Raw genomic sequence first — 26272 nt, 5'->3', positions numbered from 1 at the left:
GACGCACAGGTTTAAAGAGCCTTGGAGTTGCCTGCCTGCCATGGCTGAGGGTGGTGGACACTTAGGAAGGGAAAACCTGGCTCAGCTTCTTCAGATCACCCCAGGCCAGGGTGGAAGGCAGTCAGTCCAGCATCTGGTAAGAGCAGAAACCTAGCAGCTGTCAGGCCTGAGGGTGGCTGCGTGGGTGCCCTGCATTGTGGACAGGGGCCCCGGGCCCTCTGAGTCTGTCCTTCCTCCCTTCCGCCTTCCAACCTTCCTGAGTCTGGTTTGAGTTTGTCCTTCTGGCCTACTCCAGGCACCTCCGGAGAAAATAAGCCACAAAATATGAATTATATAATTTCATGATTCTACACGATTTTAATGCTCTCATAATCGCACTTAAAACTGGCATTCCACAACATAAAGATAAATGGTAAAATTCATGCTAAATTTTGATCTTTCCTTACTTAGAACGACATGAAATAGTAAATGAAAGGCACCATGACACACTGAGAGAGACTGCAAAAGAAAGGGAAAAGCTTCCTATGTAACTTTTAGAAAAATGACCCCTGATTTCTGGAGTCATTTATCTCTGTGCCCCACCAGTTTTGCAGCTGGCCCTGCCCCGCTCAGTGTCCACGCCTGCTCTTCCATAGCCCCACAACGCAGCTGCTCTGAGCTCCCCATAGCCCCTCCCAGGTATCCCTACAGTGAAAGCTGACCCCCTGCACCCTTCCCAGTGCACTGCATACACACACACACACACACACACACACACACACACACACACAGACACGCACGCACACGCGCCTGACTACCAGCCTTGCTCCAGCACACTGGGGCTCTGGGGAGACAGGAACTACATCTGATTCATCTTCGTCCCTACATCCAGCCTCTTGCAGACACCTTGTGTCACTCAGCAAATACGTGCTGAACAATGACTCTTCTCCCCTCAGGAGGCAAATAGACAGTGCAGGGGGCCTGGACTGCCTCCCATTTTTCCATCTTCAGGGACGTCAGAACCCAAGGTTCCATCAACAGGTCCAGTGCTCGCTTCATGCAAACCCAGGCCTCCCCTGGCAGCCAGGTTCTTGAATAGCCACACCTTAAATCACAGAACGCTGCTATCCAGATCACCATTAGGTCACAGTGTTGGGGGCTGGGCAGAGTGGCTTATGCCTGTAATCCCACACTTTGGGAGCTCAAGGCAGGAGGATGACTTGAGGCCAGCAGCTCAAGACCAGCATAGGAAAACCCTGTCTCTATAAAAAATACAAAAAAATTAGCCAGGCATGGTGGTGTGTGGTTGTAGTCCCAGCTACTCAGGAGGCTGAGGTGGGAGGATCACTTGAGCCCAGGAGGTGGAGGCTGCAGTGTGAGCCATGATGGTGCCTCTACACTCCATCCTGGGCAACAGAGCGAGTCCCTGTCTCAAAAGTAAATAAGTAATAAAAATAAAATGCTCTTTACCCACATATTTGTGAGGCTTGCTCCCTGACTTTATGTGTGTCTTTGCTCAAATGTTACTCTATCTAAAGTAAGATCCCCTCCCATTGGATTCCCACTCTCTGCAGTATTTACCTTCATAGCATGTTATCACCTAACATGCTGACTTACCTGTGTATTCACTGCCTCTTCCCATAAGAAGGTAGGCTGCACGAGGGTGAGCTTTGCCTGCATTGTAGAAACGTGTGCATGACACTGCCCAGTATATGGTGAGTGATCAACAATGATGAGTACATTATGATGATTATATAAATGAATTAGTGATGAGTGAATGAATGAATGAATATATCACCCTCCCAGTTCTGCCAAATATCTGTTCCATACACACCACTGTTTGTCCTTAAAATTGATTTGTTCTTTTTTACTTATATAAAAAGAAAATAGGCTGGGTGCAGTGGCTCACATCTGTAATTCTAGCACTTTGGGAGGCCAAGGCAGGCGAATGACTGGAGGTCAGGAGTTCAGCCTGGCCAACGTGGTGAAACGCTGTCTCTACTGAAAATATAAAAATTAGCCAGGCGTGGTGGCATACACCTGTAATCCCAGTTATTTGGGAGGCTGAGGCAGGAGAATCCCTTGAACCCAAGAGGCGTAGGTTGCAGTTGCTGAGATTGTGCCATTGCACTCCAGCCTGGGCAACAAGAGAAAACTCCATCTCAAAAAAAAAAAAAAAAGGAAAGAAAATAGTTGTTAGTGCGTCCCACAAAAATAATGTTATTCATTTCCCTCTGGACACTGTTGCCAGATGAGGAATCAGGGCCCTGGGTGGATTTATACCAGTCTGGCGTTGGCGGGAAGAGCACATTCCAGGCTGGGGGCAGCTGCCCCATGGAGTTGCTCCGAAGTCACTTCGCTGGAACACACATTTCTTCTTAGCTGAGAACACGGTCCACTTTCTCTGGCTAGTTGGTTCTTGTTTAACGCATTTCTCTAAGCCCTCATTTCCTAGGAACAGGCTGTCATGCTCCATGGTCTGGCTGCCAACAGCACCTTCAAATCCGCAGTTCACAGCCTGTGTGTCAGTAAGGCCTGTATGGGCCACAGAGGGAGCAGCCTGGCCTCTGTGGGGCATCAGTGGGTGCTCATAGGGCATTTTTGAGGACACAGCTTTGCTTCCAGGTTGCAGACAGGGAGGTGGCCAAAGTCCTTGATGGTGCCAGCTGTGCCCAGGTTTGTTTCATTTCCATTTCTGGAATCCCAGCATGCCTACACCACCTACAGGAAGGCTCCCCAACAGCTCACCTAGCCCTCACCCCTCCCTCCCTGGGACGTGCTGCATTCTGCACCCCACCAGAAGATCCGCTGGCCTACACAGACACCCAGGACATGAGCCAGTGCCCAGAAGTGGGGTATGGCCCCATGCAGAGTGGGGAGTGGGGCCGCCCTGAACCTCTCCCCCTGAGGCTTGTGGTGGGAGGCTGTACAGTGGGTGTGGGGGTTACAAACACATGCTGTGGGGCAAGGTGTCCCAGGATTCTGCCTGACTGTGTGACCTTGGGCAAGCTGTTTATCTTTGCCTCCATTTCTTCATCTGTGAAATGATAACAGTACTAGATCCTCTTTCTCTGCAGGGTTGTTGTAAAGTTTCGATGAATTAATACATGAAAAAGACTGAACAGTGCTAGGCACACAGTAAATTCCACGTACGTATTGAGATAGACATGAGGATGGATGGACGGAGACAGACTGATAGATACGGCAAACCACGCAGGGCACCCGGAGCAACCCAGAAATCTGGTTAGTACTGAGTTACTTATGTCCTAGATCTGCATGGCTAACTGCCCATGCTTAGACTGAGGAAAGAAGAAAATGTTCTTTGCCTGAAGCAACAAGAATACCCTCTGTTGCTTCAAAAAGCCCCGGTGAATTAGCCGGGCGCAGCAGCGTGCTCCTGTAATCCCAGTTACTCGGGAGGCTGAGGCAGGAGAATTGCTTGAACCCAGGAAGTGGAGGTTGCCGTGAGCCAAGATCGCGCCACTGCACTCCACCCTGGGCGACAGAGTGAGACTCCGTTTCCGGGGTAAAAACAAACAAACAAACAAAAATCTCCCGCGGGGCCCTGATGCATTTGGGAACAGGGGTTTGGAACACCAAGCATCAGGGAGCTGATAAACACAGCCAGTGTCACAGACACACAGCACATTCACTTGGGGGGAATCTCAGAAGCTGCTGGCCCAGGCTCTCACGCTATAGGGCCAGACCCCACACACAGCTCTGCAGGGCCACCAGGATAACTGCCAGAGGGAGGGGAGGAGAATCTCTCCTTGCTTGATTTTGTTATCCCCAGTTTTTTGACATATTCAGAATTTTTTTAAATGGCCTTTTATCAAACCAATTCAGGCATGAGTCTAATTATATCCCCACAGTGGCTGAGAAAAGTAAGAAGCATCTACCCCTGGAGACATTTCCAAGAGCCTGCTGGGAGCTGGCCCCTGTGTGCAGTGTTGGGGGTCACGGTCGATGTGGCCGTGGAAGCTGATGTGGGGGCTGTAATGGTTAATTTTCTGTGTCAACTTGACTAGGCTAAGGGATGCCCAGATAGCTGGGCATGATTTCTGGATGTGTCTGTGAGGTTTTTCTGGAGGAGATCAGCATTTAAATGGGTGGATTGAGTAAAGATCTCAGGCGGGCACGGTGGCTCACGACTGTAATCCCAGCAGTTTGGGAGGCTGAGGCAGACGGATCGTTTGAAGTCAGGAGTTCGAGACCAGCCTGGTCAACATGGTGAAACCTTGTCTCTACTAAAACTACAAAAATTAGCCAGGTGTGGTGGCATGGCAAGAAGCCTGCAATCCCAGCTTCTTGAGAGGCTGAGGCATGATAATCCGAGGCATGAGAATCCAAGGCATAAGAATCCCAGGAGGCAGAGGTTGCAGTAGCTGAGATCGCACCACTGCACTCCAGCCTGGGCTACAAAACGAGACTCTGTCTCAAAAAAAAAAAAGTAATAATGATAGCTAACACCTATTACTACACTAACAGAGCACTACTACATTTGAGGCACTTGTTCTAGGGATTTACATGTAATCGTCATTGTGATTTTTCCATAACCCATTACCATCAATTTACAAAGAGGTGAAATAACTTGTCCAAGATCACAGAAACCCCAACTTCTCCACAAGGTATGTGACTTTCCTCTCCCAACCCCCAAATCAGGATTTGAACCCCAGTCAGCCGTGTCCAGAGCCTGACTCCTCATCTCATCAATCACTGTCCTGTCTCATGGGCTCTGCATCTGTCCCTTCCCCCAAGAGAAGCAGGCCACCGTGGCACCTCACTTCATCCAGTTTTGCACCCCTAATCCCTTCAATACCTGTTCTCAGAATACATAACCAGCAAATCCTTGCTTATTCAGTGGCCAGAGAATCACAAGAGGGGAACCAGGAAGGACCTGGTTATGTTCTAACTCATCAGGTGTCCTTGGGCCCATCCTCTTTCCAGGTGACCTCATGAGAAGGTCTTTCCTACCCATTTATCATAGGCTGTGATGACGAGCTGAGAGGGATGTGAAAGGCAGGATGAACCACACAAGTCACATATTTACTAAGCACCTACTATATGCTTAGCCTTGTAACTGAATGTAAAAAGGGTAATCTTTGTTTTTTGGAGGTTTTTTTTGAGCTGGAGTTTTGTTCTTTCACCCAGCTGGAGTGAAGTGGTACAATCTTAGCTCACTGCAACTTCTGCTCCCCGGGTTCAAGCAATTCTCCTGCCTCAGCCTCCCAAGAAGCTGGGATTATAGGCACCCGCCACCACACCCGGCTAATATTTGTATTTTTAGTAGAGACAGGGTTTTGCTATGTTGGCCAGGCTGGTCTCGAACTCCTGACCACAGGTGATACACCCGCCTCAACCTTCCAAAGTGCTAGGATTACAGGCATGAGCCACCGTGCCCGGCCAGAAAAGGGTAATCTTTGAAAATTAAATACACTCAACAAGGCCAGGTGCAGTGGCTCATTCCTGTAATCCCAGCATTTTGGGAGGCCAAGGTGGGTGGATCACTTGGGGCCAGGAATTCAAGACCAGCCTGCACAATATGGCGAAACTCTGTCTCTACTAAATATACAAAAATCAGCCAGGCATGGTGGTACACAGCTGTAATCCTAGCTACTCAGGAGCTGCGGCAGGAGAATCGCTTGAATCCAGGAGGTGGAGGTTGCAGTAAGCCAAGATCACACCACTGCATTCCAGCCTGGGCAACAGAGTGAGAGTGAGACTCTATTACAGATACAAGACACATGACACTTGGTTCCTGGATTATGGAACCTTTGCAGAAACAAAACTGAAAGCCAACATGAAAGCAGGAATCAAAAGGGAAAATAAGAGAGGGTCAGTGCAGCTGTGACACATGGATTGCAGGAAGCCAGTCAGAGCCAATGATGCCAAAACAGCCTCCACTTACTCAACAAATATTACTCAGCACCTACCACAGGGCAGGCTCTGCTAGACAGCGGGAAATCATGGCTAATGAGACAGACTAGATCCCAACCTTAACAAGCTTACAGATGAGTGCAGGGAGAAATAGTAAACAAGAAAAGAAGGTTATTTCAGATTGCTGGAAAGACATTTGAGGTCAGTGTAAAAAAAAAAAAAACCAGTTCTGCAAAAAGCCCACGGAAGAACTATCTTCTTCTTGTTGTCGTTTTATTGCAATGGTTAGAACTTTGAGGATGAGAGTGGACATCCTTGCCTTGTTCCCAGCTTGCGGGAAAGCCTTTCATCATTAGGTCTGATGTTAGCTGTAGGATTTTTGAAGATGCTCTTTACCAAGTTGAGGTAGTTTCCCTGTATTCTTTGTGTAATGAGAGTTGAAGTTTGTCAAATGCTTGTTCTTTGTCAAATGATATGATTGTCTGATTCTTCTTCTTAAACATTTTTTTTTTTTTTTTTGAGATGGAGTCCAGCTCTGTCCCCCAGACTGGAATGCAGTGGCGCGATCTCGGCTCACTGCAGCTTCTGCCTTCCAAGTTCAAGCGATTCTCCTGTCTCAGCCTCCCGAGTAGCTGGTATTATAGGTGCATGCCACCACTACACCCAGCTAATTTTTTGTATTTTAGTAGAGATGGGATTTCCCCATGTTGCCCAGGCTGGTCTTGAACTCCTGAGCTCAGGCAATCCACCGACCTCAGCCTCCCAAAGTGTTAGGATTACAGGTGTGAGCCACCTCACCCAGCCTAGCCTTTTCATATGATATATTACACTGATTGATTTCTAAAGTTGGACCCAGCCTTGCACACCTGGAATAATTGATAAATCCCGCTAACACATGTCATATGCTCTTTTTATACATTGCTGAATTTGACTGGTAATATTTTGCTGAGAATCTTTCCATCTATGTTCATGGGAGATATTGGTCTGTATTTTCTTTTACTTTCGCATTTTTGGTACTGTCTTTGTCTGCATTTGATATCAGAATAATATCAGTTTCCTAGCATGGATTGGGAAGTAAGCCCTTCTCTTCTGTTTTCTGGAAGAGGCTGTGTAAAATTGATGTGAATTCTCATTTTAAAAGTTTGATAGAATTCCCCAATGCAATCATCTGGGCTTGGAGATTTCTTCTTTGGGATCTTTTTATTTATGAATTCCACTTATTTGATAGTCATAGGTCTATTCTGGTTGTCTATTTCATCTTGGCTGAGTTTTCGTGGTTTGTGGTTTTCAATAACGTGGTCCATTTCTTCTAAGTTGCCAGATTGATAAGAATAAAGTTGTTTATAATAAACCTGGGAGGTTTTGAGTGGGAACAAAACCATGGAGCTGCTTCTAGGCCCCCTCCCCAAGGGAGGGCAAAGAGAGCAGATTCCTGGGGATGGATGTCCCACCCCTGTCAGTCACCCTCTTGCCCAACCCCTAGGGCTTTATGAATGTCAGCATATGTGCCAAATTCCACCCAAATTGTTAGAGTAAATCTCCAGGTAGCCAATCTGAGCTCCATGGAAAGGAAGCATTCCAGAAAAAGGCCTTGAATTGGACAGAATGGGGCATGCTTCCTGATGTGGGGGGTGGGGCTGGCAAAACAGCAAGTTCTCCCCAGCCATACAGCTTCACTTCTCAGAAGCCATGGCCCAGCAGGGTCTCTGAGTTGCTTCTGTTCCCACCGTGGTGTCCACTGCCTGTATCATGAGCTGCCTGTATCATGAGCTCTAAAAATCCTCTGTGCAGTAAGGTGGGGTATATATACACAATCAGTTAAAAACAGCCTCTCAGCATTAGCTGAGAAGCAGGTGACCACACTACCTGCTTCCATGGCAAAGAGCCTGACCGGGGACCCGGGGACCCGGGGACCCTGAACTGAGGTCTCGCCCTGCATCTTCCTGGAGGTAGGTCAGAAAAGCCACTTCTCCCTTCTGAGCCTCAGGGTCCCCATCCGTGAAGACATGGACTTGGGGATCTCTCCAGTTCTTTTCTCACTGAAATTCCTTGTGGAGAGACAGATTCCTATGACTGGACCATTGTCCTGACTACTTAACCAGAGACCTCTCTTGTCGACAACTAAGGCCCCCAGTGTCTTCACCATCACTGTATCAGAAGCATCATTCATCAAGAATTTTGCATGCACCAAACCCTACACAGGGCGCTTTATATGCATTATCTCCAACCTCACAAAATCATTGTGGAGTAGATGTTTCCCCATTTCTCAGATAGGGAAACTGAGGCCCACAAAGGCCAACTTGGGCCAGCAAGGCTGCTGATGCCTTAGCTTTCTTTTTATCTCTTATACGGCCCCAAACCGGCCACTTAAGGTTTTCTCTATTTTTTCCAGTTCAGAGGAAGAACAAAAGTGTGGCCAAAGCCCCAGCCGCGGGATCAGCCAGTGTGCTGAGCTTCCAGCCTAACACAGCCACAGCCACGTCTGGCTTCGCTTCTCCCCTCTGGAGTCACAGCACCCCGGCCATCTGCCCAAGGTCTCACTGCCTCCTCTTCTGGACAGAGAGGGCTGAGATCTTCTGGTCCCAGATGACTGCATTAGGGGTTCCAAAGATTCTTCCTGCACTCAGGCCAGGGTTCAGAGTGGAACAACCAGGGCTCCCAGGATGGACCGGGGCTCTGGAAAAAGACCCCACTCCATTCCACTCCCAAGGTTCTACCCAGCCTGAGAGCAGCCCCCATCATGACATTTCCTTATTGATTACACCTACTGAACTGTGGTTTCCGGTGTCTGTTAAATGGACCTCTTCTTCCCCAAGTTCCTCTTATTACTTCCTGTACCATCCTTATCTTGGACAATTGCCAAGGCTGACTCAGAGGCCTTAGATTAACCCCAGCTGAGAGAGAAGCTTGCCGATTCCATTAAGGGACAGACAAAGCTGGCCTGCAGTAATCATACAACCCATGCTCAAAGGAATGTGCCAGCTCCAAAAATACCTGCTCACCAGAGCTCAATCAGCAACTCAGCTCTGAACCTGCGTCAATGAGCAGTCACAGTCCCTGACTGCACGGACTCCCCCGCAGGGCAGAGTCAGATGGTCAGGTAGGCAGTGTCCTTCCAACGGCCCATGCTCAGTGCTGAGGAGGCTTCACACAGAGACAGCTGCTGCCCACAGGGGTCAGAGGGCATTTCCAGATGCCACACTCACTCCTCAGGGGTGAACAAGAGGAAGGGGAGAAAAAGCACTTTTAACTAGGTCTGGAACAGACTAAAATGAAGTACTAAACATTTTCCCTCTGTGAAAAGACTAAGGCAGGCCAGGTGCGGTGGCTCACGCCTGTAATCCCAACACTTTGGGAGGCTGAGACGCAGATCACTTGAGTCTAGGAGTTCAAGACTAGCCTGGGCAACATGGCAAGACCCTGTCTCCACAAATAATACAAAAGATTAGCTGGGTGTGATGGTGTGCCATAGTCCCAGCTAGTCAGGAGGCTAACGTGAGATCACTTGAGCCCAGGAGGCAGAGGTTGTAGAGAGCCGAGATTGCACCACTGCTCTCCAGCCTGGGTGACAGAGGGAGACCTGTTTCAAAAAAGAAAAAAAGACTAAGGTAGCTCTTTTTTCTTGCTGTGTGACGTTGGGCAAGTTACTTGTTACTTATGCTCTGTTTGCTTACAACAGTACCTACCCGTGGTATATTATAAATGCTACTATTATGAAGTATATTTATATTTATATAGGCATGGAATATCTCTAGTACTGGTAATGGTGGTTGTCTCTGGACATGGACTTAGATGTCTGGGGACAGGAGTAGAAGAGCAGCCTTATTTTTCCCTCCTATCCTTTCAATCTTCAAAATATCACATTGTGTGCATTTACTGTCTAATCAAAAATAAGTAAGTAAATAGGATATGCTTTTCAAATGAAGCCTTAGAGCTCTGGAGGTGTGGCAGAGACACAAACAGCAACTAGAGAGGTGCTCGGGAATGGGTAAGAAGGGCAGAGGCAGGTATGGAAACATTTGAATCGCAGAGCTAAGAGCAAAGGAGAGCTGCACGGAGAGCCTGGAAGAGGGAAGTGAAGGGAAACTGCAAAGTCTTCTGCCGTACAGGGTTGCAAGAAGTGTTAGCTTGAGCTCTGGAGGACAGAGGTACCAGAGGCTCAGAGCCACACTGTCCTGGTGTTCCAGTGTGCCCTCCTCCGCCAACACACTGTACAGAGTTCTGGGCCAGGGGTGTAAGGGGGCTGTTGAGGTCTGCTGGTTTCTAGGGGTGGTTAAGATACAGGATGGAAGCGATGCTCTCCTGCTGGTGCAGCAGTAATACATCTCCAGGCTGCCCCAACTCCCCTTCACAGGGAATTTAACTTATTTTTTCTAGCTCTGTCGGTTGGTTGGTCTCTGCTGCATGATTCTTCCGCTATATGTAGCAGAGCCTTAAAATGCCCTCTGACCTCAGTGATCCTGTTTCTGGGATTCTACTAAGGATGCCGAAGCCCATGACGCTTGGGTTCCTTAACACTGCTAGGAAGGGCTGACCCACTGCCCAGAAGCAGCCATGCAGGGGTCACAAACAGTTTGGCCTTTGCTTCACTGAGGTCATCCAGGTAGCTCCAGGGGTGGGGCGCCCTTGAGGACTGATGGCAAAAACTGAGCAGAAGGCCACACCTAGTCACTGCCTTGATATCAGGTAGGGATTCTTGATCATCTGCAATTGGGGTCTGCCCCTTGTGCATAACTCAGGGGAGATAGACTCTCCCAGACCCCACTATTCCAGTGCTGGGCTGCACTGAAGGCACCAGAAAATGTGCTTCTGGCCGGGCGCTGTGGCTCAGGCCTATTATCCCAACACTTTGGGAGGACAAGATGGGTGGATCATCTGAGGCCAAGAGTTTGAGACCAGCCTGGCCAACATGGTTAAACCCTGTCTCTACTAAAAATACAAAAATTAGCCAGGCATGGTGGCAGGTGCCTGTAATCCCAGCTACTCGGGAGGCTGAGGCAGGAGAATCAGTTGAACCTGGGAGGTAGAGGTGGCAGTGAGCAGAGATAGTGCTACTGCACTCCAGCCTGGGCGACAGAGCGAGACTCTATCTTAAAAAAAAAGAAAAAAGAAAAAGAAAATGTGTTTCTGACAGAGTAGATCTGCCCGATCCTAGGCTACAACCAAAACCTCAGCATACCCCACCAAACTCACAGACCTTCCACGTCCGCCCGGCTCTCCCAGCACATTTCTGGGCCCCCCTTTTCTTTTCTCTTTTGTCCACTAAGTAACATCAGCTATTTAAAAGAGTAAACCCAGAGGGTTGAAGTGAAGTAGGAAGTTGGGGAGGAACAGCGCACTGTGACCCCACCACGCTAACAGCCTTTCTGAGGACGGTTCCCTTGCTCCCCAGGTTTGGAAATGTAATGTGCCCAGAGGACACCCGCCTTCTCCTCCCTCCCCAGAACACCAGAAAATAAGTCCTGTGGGGCCCTGACATACACCGTTCACTGGCACACCCTCTTTCCACCCCCAAATACCGCCTAAGACTCCTGACCAGGCGTGGACAGCAGCAGCTTTGATGGTATGGCCTGAGGAACAGAGGGGCCCGCCCCATCCTCACCACCCTGGCCTGTCAGCATGGACTCAGTTGCTTTAAACTAGCTTCTCCATGCCCTCTGCCCACACCCACCCCAGGCACCAGGCATGTACGGCCTTTGGAGCAGGAAGACCACTCCCCAAGGTGTGCAGAGAGTAGCTGAGGCTGAGGCGTGGCCCCTCTGGCACCAAGGTGGTTGCCAGAGGTAAAGATAAAGCCTGGCGCCTCACTCCCGCCTGTCCTAATTGCTGAGATAATGAGGAAAATTGCCCCATTTTATCTGGCAGGCACCAGGAGCTGCTGCCTGGAGAGCCCTGTGGGGAGGGTAAAGGGCGGCCCAGTGAGCAGCCAAGAGCCCTCTGCAGACAGGCTCCCCCCAGGTGTCATGCACCCCGTGGGCTCGCCCTGGGCACATCTCCAAGGTCACCCCGGGAGGGTCTGGCTCTGAGGAGGAAACCACACCCCCTCCTGGAGTTCATGGCTGGCTGGCATCTCCCTGTCAGGGACAGTGTAAGGAACACACACTTGGGGAAACAGAAAGAGGCAAGAAGCCTGCTGCTGCTGAAAAATCAGAGAAAATGAGCCGTGAGCCCCAGGGAACATCTCAACACATTGCTGGATGCTCCCCAACTACTCACAAGCCCTCTGGGGCCCAGTTCCACCAGGCTGTGTTGCCTCCAGATGCAGGGTCTTGGGGTCAGCAAGTCTCCATGGAGGTCTCAGGCCGGCTGACTGGAGCAACCCACCTCCCGGTCCTCCCGCACCCACACACACCTGCTCCCGACCAACCAAAGCCCGCCTCCTGTCCTGCAGCAGCCGCAGCAGCCACCTCCTGTTGCCCTGGCCCAGGCCCAGGCTCTTGAGGTGAGGGAACTCATCGTTTTGGAGGGCAGAAGGAGCTCGCAACCTCCCTTATGACTCGGCTTTGAGGCCCTGCCTGTTCTGCGCCTTCCCGGCCTGGCCTCACACTGCTTCTCCCTGCTAGGATGCTTCTCTTGGCCTTTTCCACAGGGCCTATCCCCTCCCAACCTCCCAGAACTCTTCCCAAATGTTCCCGCCCAGGCAGATGACTCCTTCCAGCCAGTCCCTAACAACACACCATCCCTCTGCTCTGTAACACTCAGTCTTGTACCACTTTTCTAGTTTTTTCCCAAACACACCTTTCACTGTACCAAAAGATGCTATAGAAACTCCTTCTTATTTACCCGGTAAAGCCCTTCTCATCTGTCAAATCCACGCTTTAAGCCATTTCCTCTGGAGGTTTTCTGATTTCCTGCTCACTGAAGGCAGAACTGACTTCCACTGCCTGGACACCCACAGACCGTGGGCAAATGTCTGCTGCACCGCCCCTCACATCATGTATGACATGGTGTCTGCTCATAAACCTGCCTCCCCTGCAAGATAGGGAGCTCCTCCGGGGCCACATCCAGCTCTCAGTTTTCTTATCATTCCCAAATGACACAGGTGCTACCAGGACTAAATGACATGATGCAGGGAGAGCGCTCAGCATGGAGCCGGGGGAGCTGAGCACCTGTGAATTTGGGCTCTGCTGTTATCACTCACCCATGCATCCCCACAGCTACACCAAACCCAATGCCTGTAGGAATCCGCTGGATTGAGTTGATGGGCAGGGGTGTGAGAGACTGAATATACAAACAGACAATGACCAGGCCAAATATAAAAACAGAACTCCACTCACAACCCACAGCAGCCTGCCCAGGAAACCAACCCACGATCCACAGTAACCAGCCAGGACACCAGCCTGCCATACGTCAGATTTGTGAGAAGTCAGACTGCTATTTCTAGCAATCATCCAGGAGGCCAAACAATAATCCCTGTAACAACTGGTCCCAAGTGGCCGGGACTCAATTAATAACTAACAGCTTCCCGATTTTTGTCCCCACTTCCAATTAACCAACAAGAGAAAGCCAATATGCCCCCCTCGTCAATCGCAGAGGATGCTCCGCCTCTAGTTAGAACTCCCCCATGCCAACAATCAGAGAGTACCTGAAGTCTTCCCTTTTTTCCACTCTACCACTCTACTGCCCGCCTTTGAGTCTCTGCCAACACACAAGTGATGGTGGCTGACTCCTTTGCTGTAGCAAGCTCTGAATACATAGCCTTTGCTTGTCTCATTTGGCTGGGCTTCGTTTATTGCCATAGATGTGTCTCCTACACCTCTGGCCTGGCAGTCCCAGGACACACTCACTAAAAAGAGCTAAGACTACAGGAAGAGGGGAAACAGGGATACAGGAGCAGAAGGGACAGAAGAGCCACAGCAGGACATGGGGACACTCTCTGCAGGGCCCACCTGCGATCAGACCAATTCCATGTATGCCCTTGGCTTTCTCACGTCTTGTTTTTTCCTTCCATAAAATGGATGAAGGACATCAAGGGGATGGAATCACTTAGAGATGACTCACCCCTGCCAGGGCCTTGGGCCTTGCAGAAGAGTCCCGAGGGCAGCCCCGGGAAACATTGTGACAGGCAGGGACGAAGCAGCTTGTTCCCTCCCCAGCACCGAGGCAGCCCACCTCTGTCAGGCACCCAGAGGAGGACACAGCAGGTCTGTTGAGCTCAGTCAGGCCTGTTTAAGCCTCCTCTTCACACATAAAAGAAGAGGGCTTTTCTATTTGAAAGAGAAACCACAACAAAGGCTCAGGCCCAGAGCCATCTCTCAAGGTAAGGTGAGAGCCCAACAGGGTGCTCAGCTCCCACCCCCGCTGCTGCTACCACATCCCTCAATCCGCTGCCTCTGTGAATTCGATTAGCAGGCACTTTGTGATTCGAAAGCAGCATGAGGGAGTCAGCAGCCACTGGCAGCAGGGAAGGAGTTCAAACAGCATCTTCAACAGACTTCTGACCAGAAGGTGCTATGTAAATACATTTCCGCATCCCACAGATGCACGGGCTAAGGGCCATTTCTCTGGTACATTTCCCCGTGCCCTCTGGAGAGGGCCTACTTACCACTCCCCAAATGTCAAGCACTTTCAAAGTTCTTGCATCCATACCCAGGCTCTGCCCATGGCACTCTCTAAGAATTCATTCCTCTTCCCAGCAGTCCCTTCCAGCATTTTGTCCATACCCATATCACAGCACCGGGTGGTGAGGACAATGTGTCCTGCAACCCTAGTCTCCGCAGGGAGAGACTCTGGTGGAGACCTAGGCCTCCAGACCTGGGTCTGGGAGACAAAGGTGTTCGAGGGAAGGTCTAATGAAGGAAAAGTACAAATGAACTCTCCTCTCACCCAAAGGGCCTGACTGTGCCCTTCCCCAAGGCCCCAGACAGCCCCACCCTCCATTTTCAATCATTCTATCCTCCTTGGGAAAGCAAATATCCAATCCCAATTGGCTAGGTACAGCACTAGAGGACCCTGGGACTGACACAGGTGGCCTGGAAAGGCAGCTATGGCCTGGAAAGTTCCAGACCTGGAAATCTACCCCTAGGGGCCTCTCCGTGTCCTCCAAGTCATAGGGATTTTAGCTTTTCAGACACAAATGCAACAAACTCTGTGAGCTTCACTCAGAAACAGCTATATAGACGAATCCCTCCTCCTTGTCCTTCTGTTTGCATGATGGCCTTTCCAGGTCCTGCCTGGAGCTCCCTCCTGAGCCACTGTCCCTGCACTGTATTTGCCACTTCATGCATCCTCTCCCTCCTGGCCTGCCCAATGCCCATACCTCCTTTAGGAAGCTTGCCCAGCCTAAAGTCAGCCCTATGAGATAGGCTTGCTTGGGTCCCTCATGCATCATCAGCATTTCACGTATTTCTTTCTCTAAACCCTTTTCTCTTAGACCCTTTTCATATCCCTATCATGTAGAGCATTCCCAGAACCTGGATGATATTCCCTTTCATGGGGAGACCACATTTTGTGGATCCATTTCCCAGTTGATGGACATTTGTATGTTTCTACTTTCTAGCTTTCAGGCTGTTAAGAATAATGCTGCCATGAACATTCGTGAGTAATGTGTTTTTGCACGGATGTATGGTTTTGTTTTTGGGTTTCTTTTTTGGTTTTTTGTTTGTTTGTTTGTTTTTGAGACAGAGTCTTGCTCTATCACCCAGACTAGAGTGCAATGGCACAATCTCGGCTCACTGCATCCTCCACCTTCTGGGTTCACGCGATTCTCCTCAGCCTCCCAAGTACTTGGGATTACAGGCATGCGCCATCACACCCGGCTAATTTTTGTATTTTTAGTAGAGACAGGGTTTTGCCATCTTGAACTCCTGACCTCAGGCGCTCCACCTGCCTCAGCCTCCCAAAGTGCTGGGATTATAGGCGTGAGCCACCGTGCCTGGCAACGTGGACGTATGTCTTTACATATCTTGGGTATATACCTAGGAGGGGAGTGACTGGGTCATTTGGTAAACCTGTGCTCTGTGTTTAACCATTTGAGGAACTGCCTGACCGTTCTGCACGGCGGCTTCCCAGCTGCTGTGTGTACGAGGCTTGCCTTCAGTGTGACAGGACTAGGAAGAAGATCAAACCACAAAGTCTGTGTGAATTGCCTGTTTTGAAAGAAGTAGACTATTGTGAAGCACTCTTTAGACTGCATCTGTGCTGTTGAGTCTTTGATGATTCCCAAGGGACTTGTGGATTCTGCAGGGTTTCGAGGGCACTGCTATGAATGCCAGTCATCTTTGTGCCGGCAGACATGATTCTGGCTAGCAGACTGTGGCAACAGAGACGGCGCTGGTACAAATCCGTAAGTTCAGGGGGCAAGGGAGGGACAGGTATGAGTCAATGCCTGTGACGAAGGCTGCTGGAAGACAGAGGCTCTGAAGCCTGGTCCAGGGGAGACAGGTGGGAGGGCAAGGAGGCTGGAAGGGGGCATGGAGTTAGGGTCCATGTGAGTCTGGGATGAAGCAGGATCTGCCCCCCTAGGCTTCCTGTGCCCTCTGCAATTCTCCCACTCCACCCTTTCACAAACGTGCAACAGGCGCCCACACCACAGCTCTGCCACATGGGTCACTGAGCAGCAGTGACCTCTCATAGAAGGATGGAGGGACTGCTCTCTGGAGAAGACGGCAGGCACTGCAGCAGTCAAGGCACACTGCTTGTCCATCCAGAGGAACTATTTCTAGAGCATCTATGAGGCCCACCTGCTGGCCTCCTGCCACTTTGATACCAAGCACCTACATCCACATGCTCTGCATATGCCCAGCAGAGAAAATGTCAACATCAGCCAGGCGTAGTGGCTCACACCTGTAATCCCAGCACTTTGGGAGACCGAGGCAGGCAGATCACCTGAGGTCAGGAGTTTGAGACCAGCTTGGCCAACATGGTGAAGCCCCACCTCTACTAAAAATACTAAAATTAGCCGGATGTGGTGGCACATGCCTATAATCCCAGCTACTTGGGAGGCTGAGGCAGGAGAATTGCTTGAACCTGGGAGGTGGAGGCTGCAGTGAGCCAAGATCACACCACTGCACTCCAGCCTGAGCGACAGAGCAAGACTCAAAAAATAAAAAGGAAAGAAAGAAAATGCCAACATCCCTGGCATCTCTCACTCCTGAACTGAGACAGCAACACAGGAGAACAACACTAGATTGGAAGGTGAGAAGGGGGCTCATTCAAGACTACTGGGAAATAATGACTCCCAGGGCCTCAGGACCCAAACATCCCGCGGGTCTGTTCAGAACAAGAGAATCACTCCAAGAACCACACCCTTGACCCTTGGTCAGTGTGCTTCACAGCCAGCTAGAGGCAGAAGTGACCTAGAGAGTTCCAAGCTGCAGAGAACACAGGTCCATTTTCAAAGTCTACCCATGGGAATGACTTCATGGTGTCACTGACCAGGGACCAGCTCTGGTGGCACTCCCCAGACAGGGTCAGAGCCTGAAGGATGAGGGCTGGCCATGCCCTTCTGGCTAGAGCTGACCAGGGCCTACCTCGGAGCTGACTGAACGTGGTCATGAACTTGCTGGTGAGGGACTTGAGCTCGTTGTTAGCCAGGGTGATGAGGTGGATCTGGCCGGAGACATTCCGCAGGACCTTGTAGATGCCAATGGGAAAGGAGACCAGCTTGCACTCGGCCAGGTCTACAGCCAAAGGACAAAGACAAACGAGAGTTATCAGCCACAGCTGCCTGAGAACTTGTCCCAGACTCACATGGACCCCACCTCCATGCCTCCTTCCAGCCTCCTTGCCCTCCCACCTGTCTCCCCTGGACCAGGCTTCAGAGCCTGCCCTCTGTCTTCCAGCAACCTTCCTCACAGACATTAGCTCACACCTATCCCTCCCTTGCACCCTGAACTTAAGGATTTGTACCAGCGCCGTCTCTGTTGCCACAGTCTGCTAGCCAGAATCATGTCTGCCGGCACAAAGATGACTGGCATTCATAGCAGTGCCCTCGAAACCCTGCAGAATCCACAAGTCCCTTTAGAATCAACAAAGACTCAACAGCACAGACACAGTCTAAAGAGTGCTTTACAATAGTCTATTTCTTTGAAAACAGGCAATTCACACAGACTTTATGGTTTGATCTTCTTCCTAGTCCTGTCATGCTAAAGGCAAGTCTCGTACAAGCAGCAGCTGGGAAGCCGCTGCATGGAACAGTCAGGCAGTTCCTCAAACGGTTAAACACAGAGCACAGAGTTACCATATGACCCAGTCACTCCACTCCTAGGTATATACCCAAGAGACAAAAACATACGTCCATAAAAAAACACATTACATGTGGATGTTCTTGGCAGCATTATTCACAACCGCCCAAAAGCCGGAAAGTGGAAAAACACAAATGTCGACCAACTGGGGAATGGATCAGCAAAATGTGGTCTCTCCATGAAAGGCAATATCATCCAGCAATAAAAAGAAATGAAGTGGCCAGGCGTGGTGGCTCACGCCTGTAATCCCAGCACTTTGGGAGGCCAAAGTGGGTGGGTAGCTTGAGGCCAGGAGTTCGAGACCAGCCTGGCCAACGTGGTGAAATCCTATCTCCACTAAAAATAAAAAAATTAGCCAGGCATGGTGGTACATACCTGTAATCCCAGCTACTCACGAGGCTGAGACACGAGAATCACTTGAACCTGGGAGGTGGAAGTTGCGGTGAGCCCAGATCACACCACTGCACTCCAGCCTGGGCAACAGAGCAAGACTCTGTCTTCCCCACAAAAAACATTTTAAAAACAGAAATGAAGTACCAATGTATGTTACAGCAGCTATAGCATGGCTGAACCGTGAAAACATGACGTCAGGCAAAAGAAGCCAGTTACAAAGGCCGGAATATTGTACAGTTTCATTTATATGAAATGTCAAGAACAGGCAAATGCATACAGATGGAAAGGAGATTAGTGAATGCCAGCGCTGCAAGGGATGGGGGGCGGGGGAGTTCTTTGTAGGGGAATAAAAATGTTCTACAATTGGGCTGGGCGCAGTGGCTCATGCCTGTAATCCCAGCACTTTGGGAGGCTGAGGTGGCCAGATCACTTGAGGCCAGGAGTTCAAGACCAGCCTGGCCAATATAGAGAAACCCCATCTCTACTAAAAATATAAAAAAATAAAAAATTAGCCAGGCATGGTGGCACATGCCTGCAATCCCAACTACTTGGGAGGCTGAGTCATGAGAATCCCTTGAACCCGGAAGGCGGAGGTTGCAGTGAGCCGAAATCACACCACTGCACTTCAACCTGGGCAACAGAGTAAGACTATCACACACACACACAAAAAGTTCTAAGATTGGATTGTGGTGACAACTGCTCAACTCTGAACATAGTAAAACCACTGAATTGTACACTTTAAGTGGATGAATTGTATGGCATGTGAATTATATCTCAATAAAGCTGATATATATACATATATAATTATATATATTATTATATCAATGACATATATATATATAGCAGCAGACAGACACAAAAAGTATAGGGGTTCAGAAATTAGTCTGTCCAGCTCATCAAGGTGTCACTCAAGTTCCCTGAGCCTCAGTTTCCTTAACTGTAGAATGAAGGTACCATCATCTGCCTAGGAGAGCTGTTGGGAAAAATTTAATGTAGTAAAATAATGACTAACAAAGCGCCTAGAAGATATTTAGCAGGAATGCTACAAATATTGTAGCAGCCCTCCGCTTCCACTTTACCTCCTCTTCCCACTCGATCTAAAGCCTCTCTAGGCTTCCAGGCCAGCTTCCATCCCATCTCTCCCAGAAGTCTTCTGGGTCACTCCTGTGCTGGTGTCCAGTCAGCCCCCAACCTCCCACCCAGCAGCACTCATCGACCCTGACAGCACCACCCCAGTTATCTCTCAGAAAACTCTCATCTTTTCCCCAAAGAGGCCAGGCTCTCCCAGGCTTCTAAGCCTTTGAAAATTGCTCCAAAATAAACATGTGAAACTCAATAATATTTCTATATGCCAGCAGTAAAATACGGTTTTAAAAGATTGTATTCCTAACCAGTAAAATACGGTTTTAAAAGATTCTATTCCTAACCAGTAAAATACGGTTTTAAAAGATTCTATTCCTAACAGCAACAATAATACAAAATACATGGAAATAATCACAATTGAAGCCTTTCTCCCTCATCTGCCTCACAGATTTATTCTCTTGCTCCAAGACCCAGCTCAAATGTCACCTCCTCCATGAAGCCTTCTCTGACTGTCCTAAGCAGTCAGTTGCTCCAGGAGCTGAGCCTCATATAATGCAAACAAGACTTCCTCATCCTGTGTTGTATTAACCCCTTTTTGTGCTGTTTTCCCAGTGGACTGAGAAGACCCCCAGAGCATAGTACCAGAAGTCCAGCAGACTCATGGGAAAAAAGGGACAGGTGGGAAAAGGGCAAAATTACAGATGACTGAGGGTCCACAGGGCTCCTCTGCCAGACAGCCTATAAGGGGTGTTGTTAATGCCTCCTCTGGTCCAGGGCTGCACTTGGTAACCCAGCCCTGCAGCTGTCCGATGTCAATCCCCAGCTCTTCTATCAGCAGGTGGGGTTGGCAGGAGAGACTGCTAAATCCTGCCAGGGAGGAACAAGGTCCCAAAAGTCAGGCTTTCAGAAGAGGGAGAGCAAGGGCTGAGCTGGAAGCAAACAGGCACTGTGGGCTCAGAGTTTGGGGCAAGCTGGGGATTCTAAAAAGAGTAATACTTCCAAACAATAAGCCCTCTAGCACTTTGTGACAGATATATTAAGGGCTAGAAAGAAGTTTTGTTGGAGTTGTTGTGAATTACACCAGTCCCTTTGGGTAGGAGTAGACAGATCTCATCATACATCCCAGGAGCAACATCAAAGTAATGGAAGAAGCTTTCCCTTTAAAACAAAGAGCAAAACAAGGATGCCTTTCATCACTAGTATCCCTGAATAGCATCATGAAAGTTCTTGCCAGGCCGGGCGTGGTGGCTCATATCTGTAAGCCCAGTACTTTGGGAGACCAAGGTGGAAGGATTGCCTGAGCCCAGGAGTTTGAGACCAGCCTGGGCAACATAGTGAGACCCTGCCTCTACAAAAAAATTTAAAAACTAGCTGGGCATGGTGGTGTGTGCCTGGAGTCGCAGATACTTGGGGGGTTGAGGTGGGAAGAAGATCGCTTGAACGCAGGAGGTCAGGGCTGCAGTGAGCCGCTGCACTCCACTGTACTCCAGCCTGAGTGACAGTGAGACTTTGTCTGAAAAAAGATAAGAAAAAGAAAAGAAGAGAAAAGTCAAGTTAGGTCTGGCCAATTAAATAGAAAGCACAGACATTGAAAACAGACCAAGTGATTCTTAGGTGCATATGAAATGACTGTATAAACTCAGAAACTCAAGACAGTCATCTGACAAACAACATAAATTAAAATGGTCTCAGCAAAGCAGCTATTCAAATAAGCATGCGAAAGGCAATAATATTCCTATGCGCCAGCAAGAAAATAGTTTTTAAAGATACTGTTCCTAACAACAATATAAAATATAGAGAAATGAGCATAATGAGAAATGTATCTGACCAATATTAAAAAAAAAAGTAGAAAAGTTCACAAAGATATTTTGTTTTGTTTTGGTTTGCTTATTGAGACAGGGTCTTGCTCTGTTGCCCGGGCTGGAGCGCAGTGGCGCGATCTCAGCTCACTGCGGTCTCGAACTCCTGGGCTTAAGCGATCCTCCCACCTCAGCTTCCTGGGTAGATGGGACTACAGGCACATGCCATCAAACCCGGCTAATTTTTGTATTTTTTGTAGTTGGGGTTTTGCCATGTTACTCAGGCTAGTCTTGAATTACTGAGCTCAAGTGATCCGCCCACCTAGGCCTCCTGAAGTGCTAGGATTATAGTCGCGAGCCACAGCAACCGGCCCACAAAGACATTTTTAAGAATGGTTTTGTATGTGGAGATATAACGTGTCCATTGATGACAAGTCAAAATATTGAAACACTGGTTTTTTAAAGAAATTAATTTATATATTGTTGAATGTAACTACTACCCAAATCCTCACAAGGTGGTTTTTTTTTTTTTTTTTTTTAACCTTAACTAAATGGTTTTAAAGTTCAGCTAGGGAAATATATAAGCAAGACCCTCTAAAAAAGGTGAGGTTATAACCAATATTATAAGCCAAAAATAATTAAAACAGAGGGCAAAAGGGAAAATAGATCATAGAAAGAAATTATATAGTTCCGAAAATATAGTCCAGAAATAATGTCATAATAAATGCTAAAGGAGGCTTCACAAATAAACTGGAGAGGGAAGGATTAATCAACTGATGTCAGAATAACCCCTTAACAATTTTGAGAAAGACTCAATCTAAGAATCAAAATACATCCTAGATATAATTACACTTTAAATACTTTTTAGACCAAATTTTTAAAAGTAAACAGAATTGAACATTTATACAACCTTTTAAGTGAGGATGACTTCCCAAATCTAGGAGTATAACAGAATCACAAAGGAACAGATCAAAAACTAACTGCATTGAAAACATAGAAAACACTTTGAAGCTTAGAATAAAGCCAGCAACAGGGATCTGTAAATAGGATGCGTACAGAGTCCTCTTTATTACTGAAACTACTCAATATAATTGAATAAAGAAAAAATTGAGACCACCTGAGAAGACAAGGACGTAAGATATTTACAAAGGAAAAAACATAATTAGTAAACAAATATGTAGCTCCTGATGTGTTTCCAAATTGCTTTCCAGAATATTTATGCCAATTTACATGTAACCTATCCAACAAACAATAGGATCATTAAAAAGAAAAGAAAGCCTTGCTAAGTTGATCAAAGGAAATAGTATCCCTGCTTTAATTTGCAATATTTTCAATAGTGAGACTGATTATCTTTCATGGTTAATTAACTGTTTTTCAGCTAGGCATGGTGGCTCACACCTATAATCCCCAAGCTTTGGAAGGCCTAGGTTGGAGGATCACTCGAGGCCAGTTCACAACCAACCTGGGCAACACAGCAAGACCCATCTCTACACAAAATAAAATACAGCCGGGCACGGTGGCTCACACCATAATCCCATCACTTTGAGAGGCTGAGGCAGGGAGATCACTTGAGTTTGAGACCAGCCTGGCCAACATGATGAAACCTCATCTCTACTAAAAATACAAAATTTAACCAGGTATGGTGACGGGCGCCTGTAATCCCAGCTACTCAGGAGGCTGAGGCAGGAGAACTGCCTGAACCCAGAAGGCCGAGATTGTATCACTGCACTCCAGCCTGGGTGACAGAATGACAGAGAGACTCCGTCTCAAAAAACTAAATAAAATAAATTTGTTTGACATGGTGGTGCCTGTATGTAGTCCCAGGTACTTGGGAGGATGAGGCGGGAGGATCACTTGAGCCCAGTTCAAGGCTGCAGTAAGCTGTGATTGCATCACTGCACTCAGGCTGGGCAACAGGGCAAGACCCTATCTCTAATAAAATAAAATAAGTATTAACCATTTGTTTCCCCTGTGGAAAATTCTATTCATGTCTCACTATTTTTCTACTTGGAGCTGTGGCATTTTTTTCTCCCAAATGTTGGTAGAGCTCCTTAAATAGCATTATCAACCCAGGTGTGTTGATTGTTTCTCTTGTTGAATCATTCATGTTACAGAGCGTAGGGTTTTTTTCTGAAGCAGGACATAAAAAGCATATGCACACTGTAATTCCAACTAGGTATAAAATGATACATGCCTAGAAAAGACAATAGAAAGAAAAATAACGAGAATGCTAACCGTGGTTATTTCAAAGGATTTGAGCAATTTGTTACTAAATTATAGTCTTCATGGTTGTTTACTTTATACAAAGTAAAATACCATTCTATATTTATATAAAACCATTTGCCAAGTATCTGTATACAGTGATACTGTACTTTTTAAATAAAAAATTAATGTATCATAAAATTAGCTATTTTTCTGAGACAGGATCTCGCTCTATCACCCATGCTGGAGGGCAGTGGCATGATCTTGGCTCACTGCAACCTTCACCTCCCAAGCTCAAGTGATTCTCCCACCTCAGCCTCCCAAGTAGCTGGGACTACAGGTACATGCCACCATGCCCTGCTAATTTTTGTATTTTCAGTAGAGACAGTGTTTCATCATGCTGCCCAGGCTGGTCTCCAACTCCTGGCCTCAAGCGATCCACCTGCCTCATGCTCCCTAAGTGCTAAAATGAACTTTTATTGGAAAAAATAACTTGGCAAATTCACAGATAAATTGAGGGCAGCCAGCTCTTCGTCAGTGAGGGAAATAGGGAAAAGCAGACCCAAGAAATACAGGAACTCTGCATTGGGCTGGGGCAGAGCTGTGAATAGAAGCTTTCAGGCACCACCACTCCTCACAGTGGGGAGAGAAAGTGCTTACAAAGGAGGAAGAAGCCATAAAACCATGCAAGTTATTTCCAAGGGTACTCAAAGCAGCCTGTCTTCCTGGAGTAGATCAGCCCAGAAATGTCCAGCCCACAGTCTCATTCCAGCCACCTGGGCCATCCACACACTATCCCAGCCTCACACCACCCACCCTTCCAGTCTTTGGTTTAGGCAACATACAAGTGCCAGGCATGGCAGCTCACGCATGTAATCCCAGCACTTTGGGAGGCCAAGGCGGGCAAATCACTTGAGGTCATGAGTTCAAGACCAGCCTGGCCAACATGGTAAAACCCCATCTCTACTAAAAATACAAAAATTCGCTGGGTATGGGGGCGTGTCCTGTAATCTCAGATACTTGGGGGGCTGAGATGGGAGAATTGCTTGAGCCCGGGAGGCAGAGGTTACAGTGAACCGAGATCATACCACTGTACTCCAGCCTGGGTGACAGAACGAGACTCGGTCTCAGAAAAAAAAAACCCAAAAAACAAACACACACACACAAAAAAAACAAGCAACATACAAGCCCTCTGCGGCTTCATCTGGCCAACTGACAAGTCGCAAGACCACACTTCCCTAATACTAGAGGATGCTGAGGGTCTGGAATGTCGCCGCCGACACCTGCTTCTTCCTTTCACTCTCCACAAATAGCTATTGAGGCCCTCCTGTGTGCCAGGCACTGATCTGCACTGTATCCTGTGACTTTTTTGTGTCCCCAGGGATTCCATCTCTTTCCTCCATTATGTGACCCCTACACCACCCACCAGAGGCCGGGATGCATGTGACAGGGGTGCACCACCAAGCTCCTACCCAGAACAGCCTGGCTGCCACCAACAGCCAAGGCCATCCAGGAGTTCCACAGAAGGGCCCTGCTGGGATGTAATGCAAACACCCCTCATCCCAGCCCCATCGCCAGCCGCTAACACAGCACGTGGACTCTCACCCCTGCTGGGAGGAGAGTGGTCCATGATCTCCAGAACAGTTCTCCATGGTCCCGGGACAAGAAAATGGAGATCCAGGAGCAAATCTCATCCTTACCCAGTCATGTTCCCATCTGTACACAAGGGGCAATATACTGCATGCCATGCAAGGGGGATGGGAATGATAACCATAAACAACACCATTTACTATTTCACATGTGCTATATAAGTATGAACTATCCCCTCTGCACACGGGAAACTGTAATAAAGTGACTTGCCCAAGGTCATACAGCCAGAAGTGAGGACAGGGAGATTTGGATCCAGGTTAGGTGGATCAGGAAGCCAGGGGTCCCAACTACTCCACTCTACTGCCCCCTTGAGCCAAAAACACACCTAAAGCAGGCCAGAGAAAGGGAGTCTATGCTGAGCTCCCCCACGAGAAACTGAGGTCTTGACTACAAACTCCTGTAGGCCCTTCCAGTTCAGAGCCCTCAATGCCTCCGGGGAAGGGGCCAACAGCCTTCTGCACGAGCCAGTCACCTTCTCTCCTCTGGAAATTCCTCTGCAGGTCTCATTCGGAGGTTGGGCACCATCTATACCCATTCTACCTATTTGCAGAAGGAAAAAGCCCCAGGAGCCCCAAGTTCAATGTTGGGCCCTGAGTTTATAGGAACAGACAGCACTGCTGCCAGAGAACACAGCCAAGATGTGGCTGGGGGCCAGGTCCCACTAGGGAAGGGGGGCCCCACCCAGAGAAGAGAAGATCCAGGCTGTAGACAGGAGAGAGTTGTCCTCAAGGAGCTGTGGGATGTCATTGAGAAGGTCTCATTCTCTATGGGTCCTCAGCACAGACAGTATATAGTTCATCAAGGCATAAAGAAAAGGCTCCTGGGTGGGGATGTGAGGACTGCATCAAGGAGCATGGTCAGGCAGGGTCCCCACAGAGAGAATTCCTAAACCAGACAGAGGCTGAGCTGGTGATCTCAAAGGTCCCATTCAAGTTAACAAACACAGTGCTGGGCGCGGTGGCTCATGCCTGTAATCCCAGCACTTTGGGAGGCTGAGGCAGGTGGATCACTTGAGGTCAGGAGTTCGAGACCATCCTGGTCAACATGGTAAAACCCTGTCTCTACCAAAAATACAAAAAGTAGCTGGTCATGGTGGTGCATGCC

At 48.5% G+C, this 26272-nt stretch overlaps 1 protein-coding gene across 20 annotated transcripts in view; it reads right to left on the bottom strand.

The window, feature by feature from the left end:
* LRRC20 (leucine rich repeat containing 20) overlaps positions 1-26272 on the bottom strand; it is an 86970-nt gene that overhangs the window by 30514 nt on the left and 30184 nt on the right. For 17 of the 20 annotated variants that reach the window (XM_074001911.1, XM_074001909.1, XM_005565631.5 and 14 more), the window contains one exon: positions 17328-17477. The exons of 2 other annotated variants lie outside the window; for them this stretch is intronic. In XM_074001911.1, the coding sequence (XP_073858012.1) occupies positions 17328-17352 (25 nt within the window). In that variant the 5' untranslated portion in view covers positions 17353-17477. Of the gene's footprint in view, positions 1-17327; positions 17478-17706; positions 18275-26272 lie in introns of those variants that run through there. One more of the 20 variants, XM_065520965.2, reaches the window with a different exon arrangement.

The sequence above is a fragment of the Macaca fascicularis genome, chromosome 9, assembly GCF_037993035.2.
Source record: "Macaca fascicularis isolate 582-1 chromosome 9, T2T-MFA8v1.1".
NCBI lineage: Eukaryota > Metazoa > Chordata > Mammalia > Primates > Cercopithecidae > Macaca > Macaca fascicularis.
Note: the sequence above shows the minus strand (reverse complement) of the source record. Positions and strands in the feature narration are given on the sequence as shown.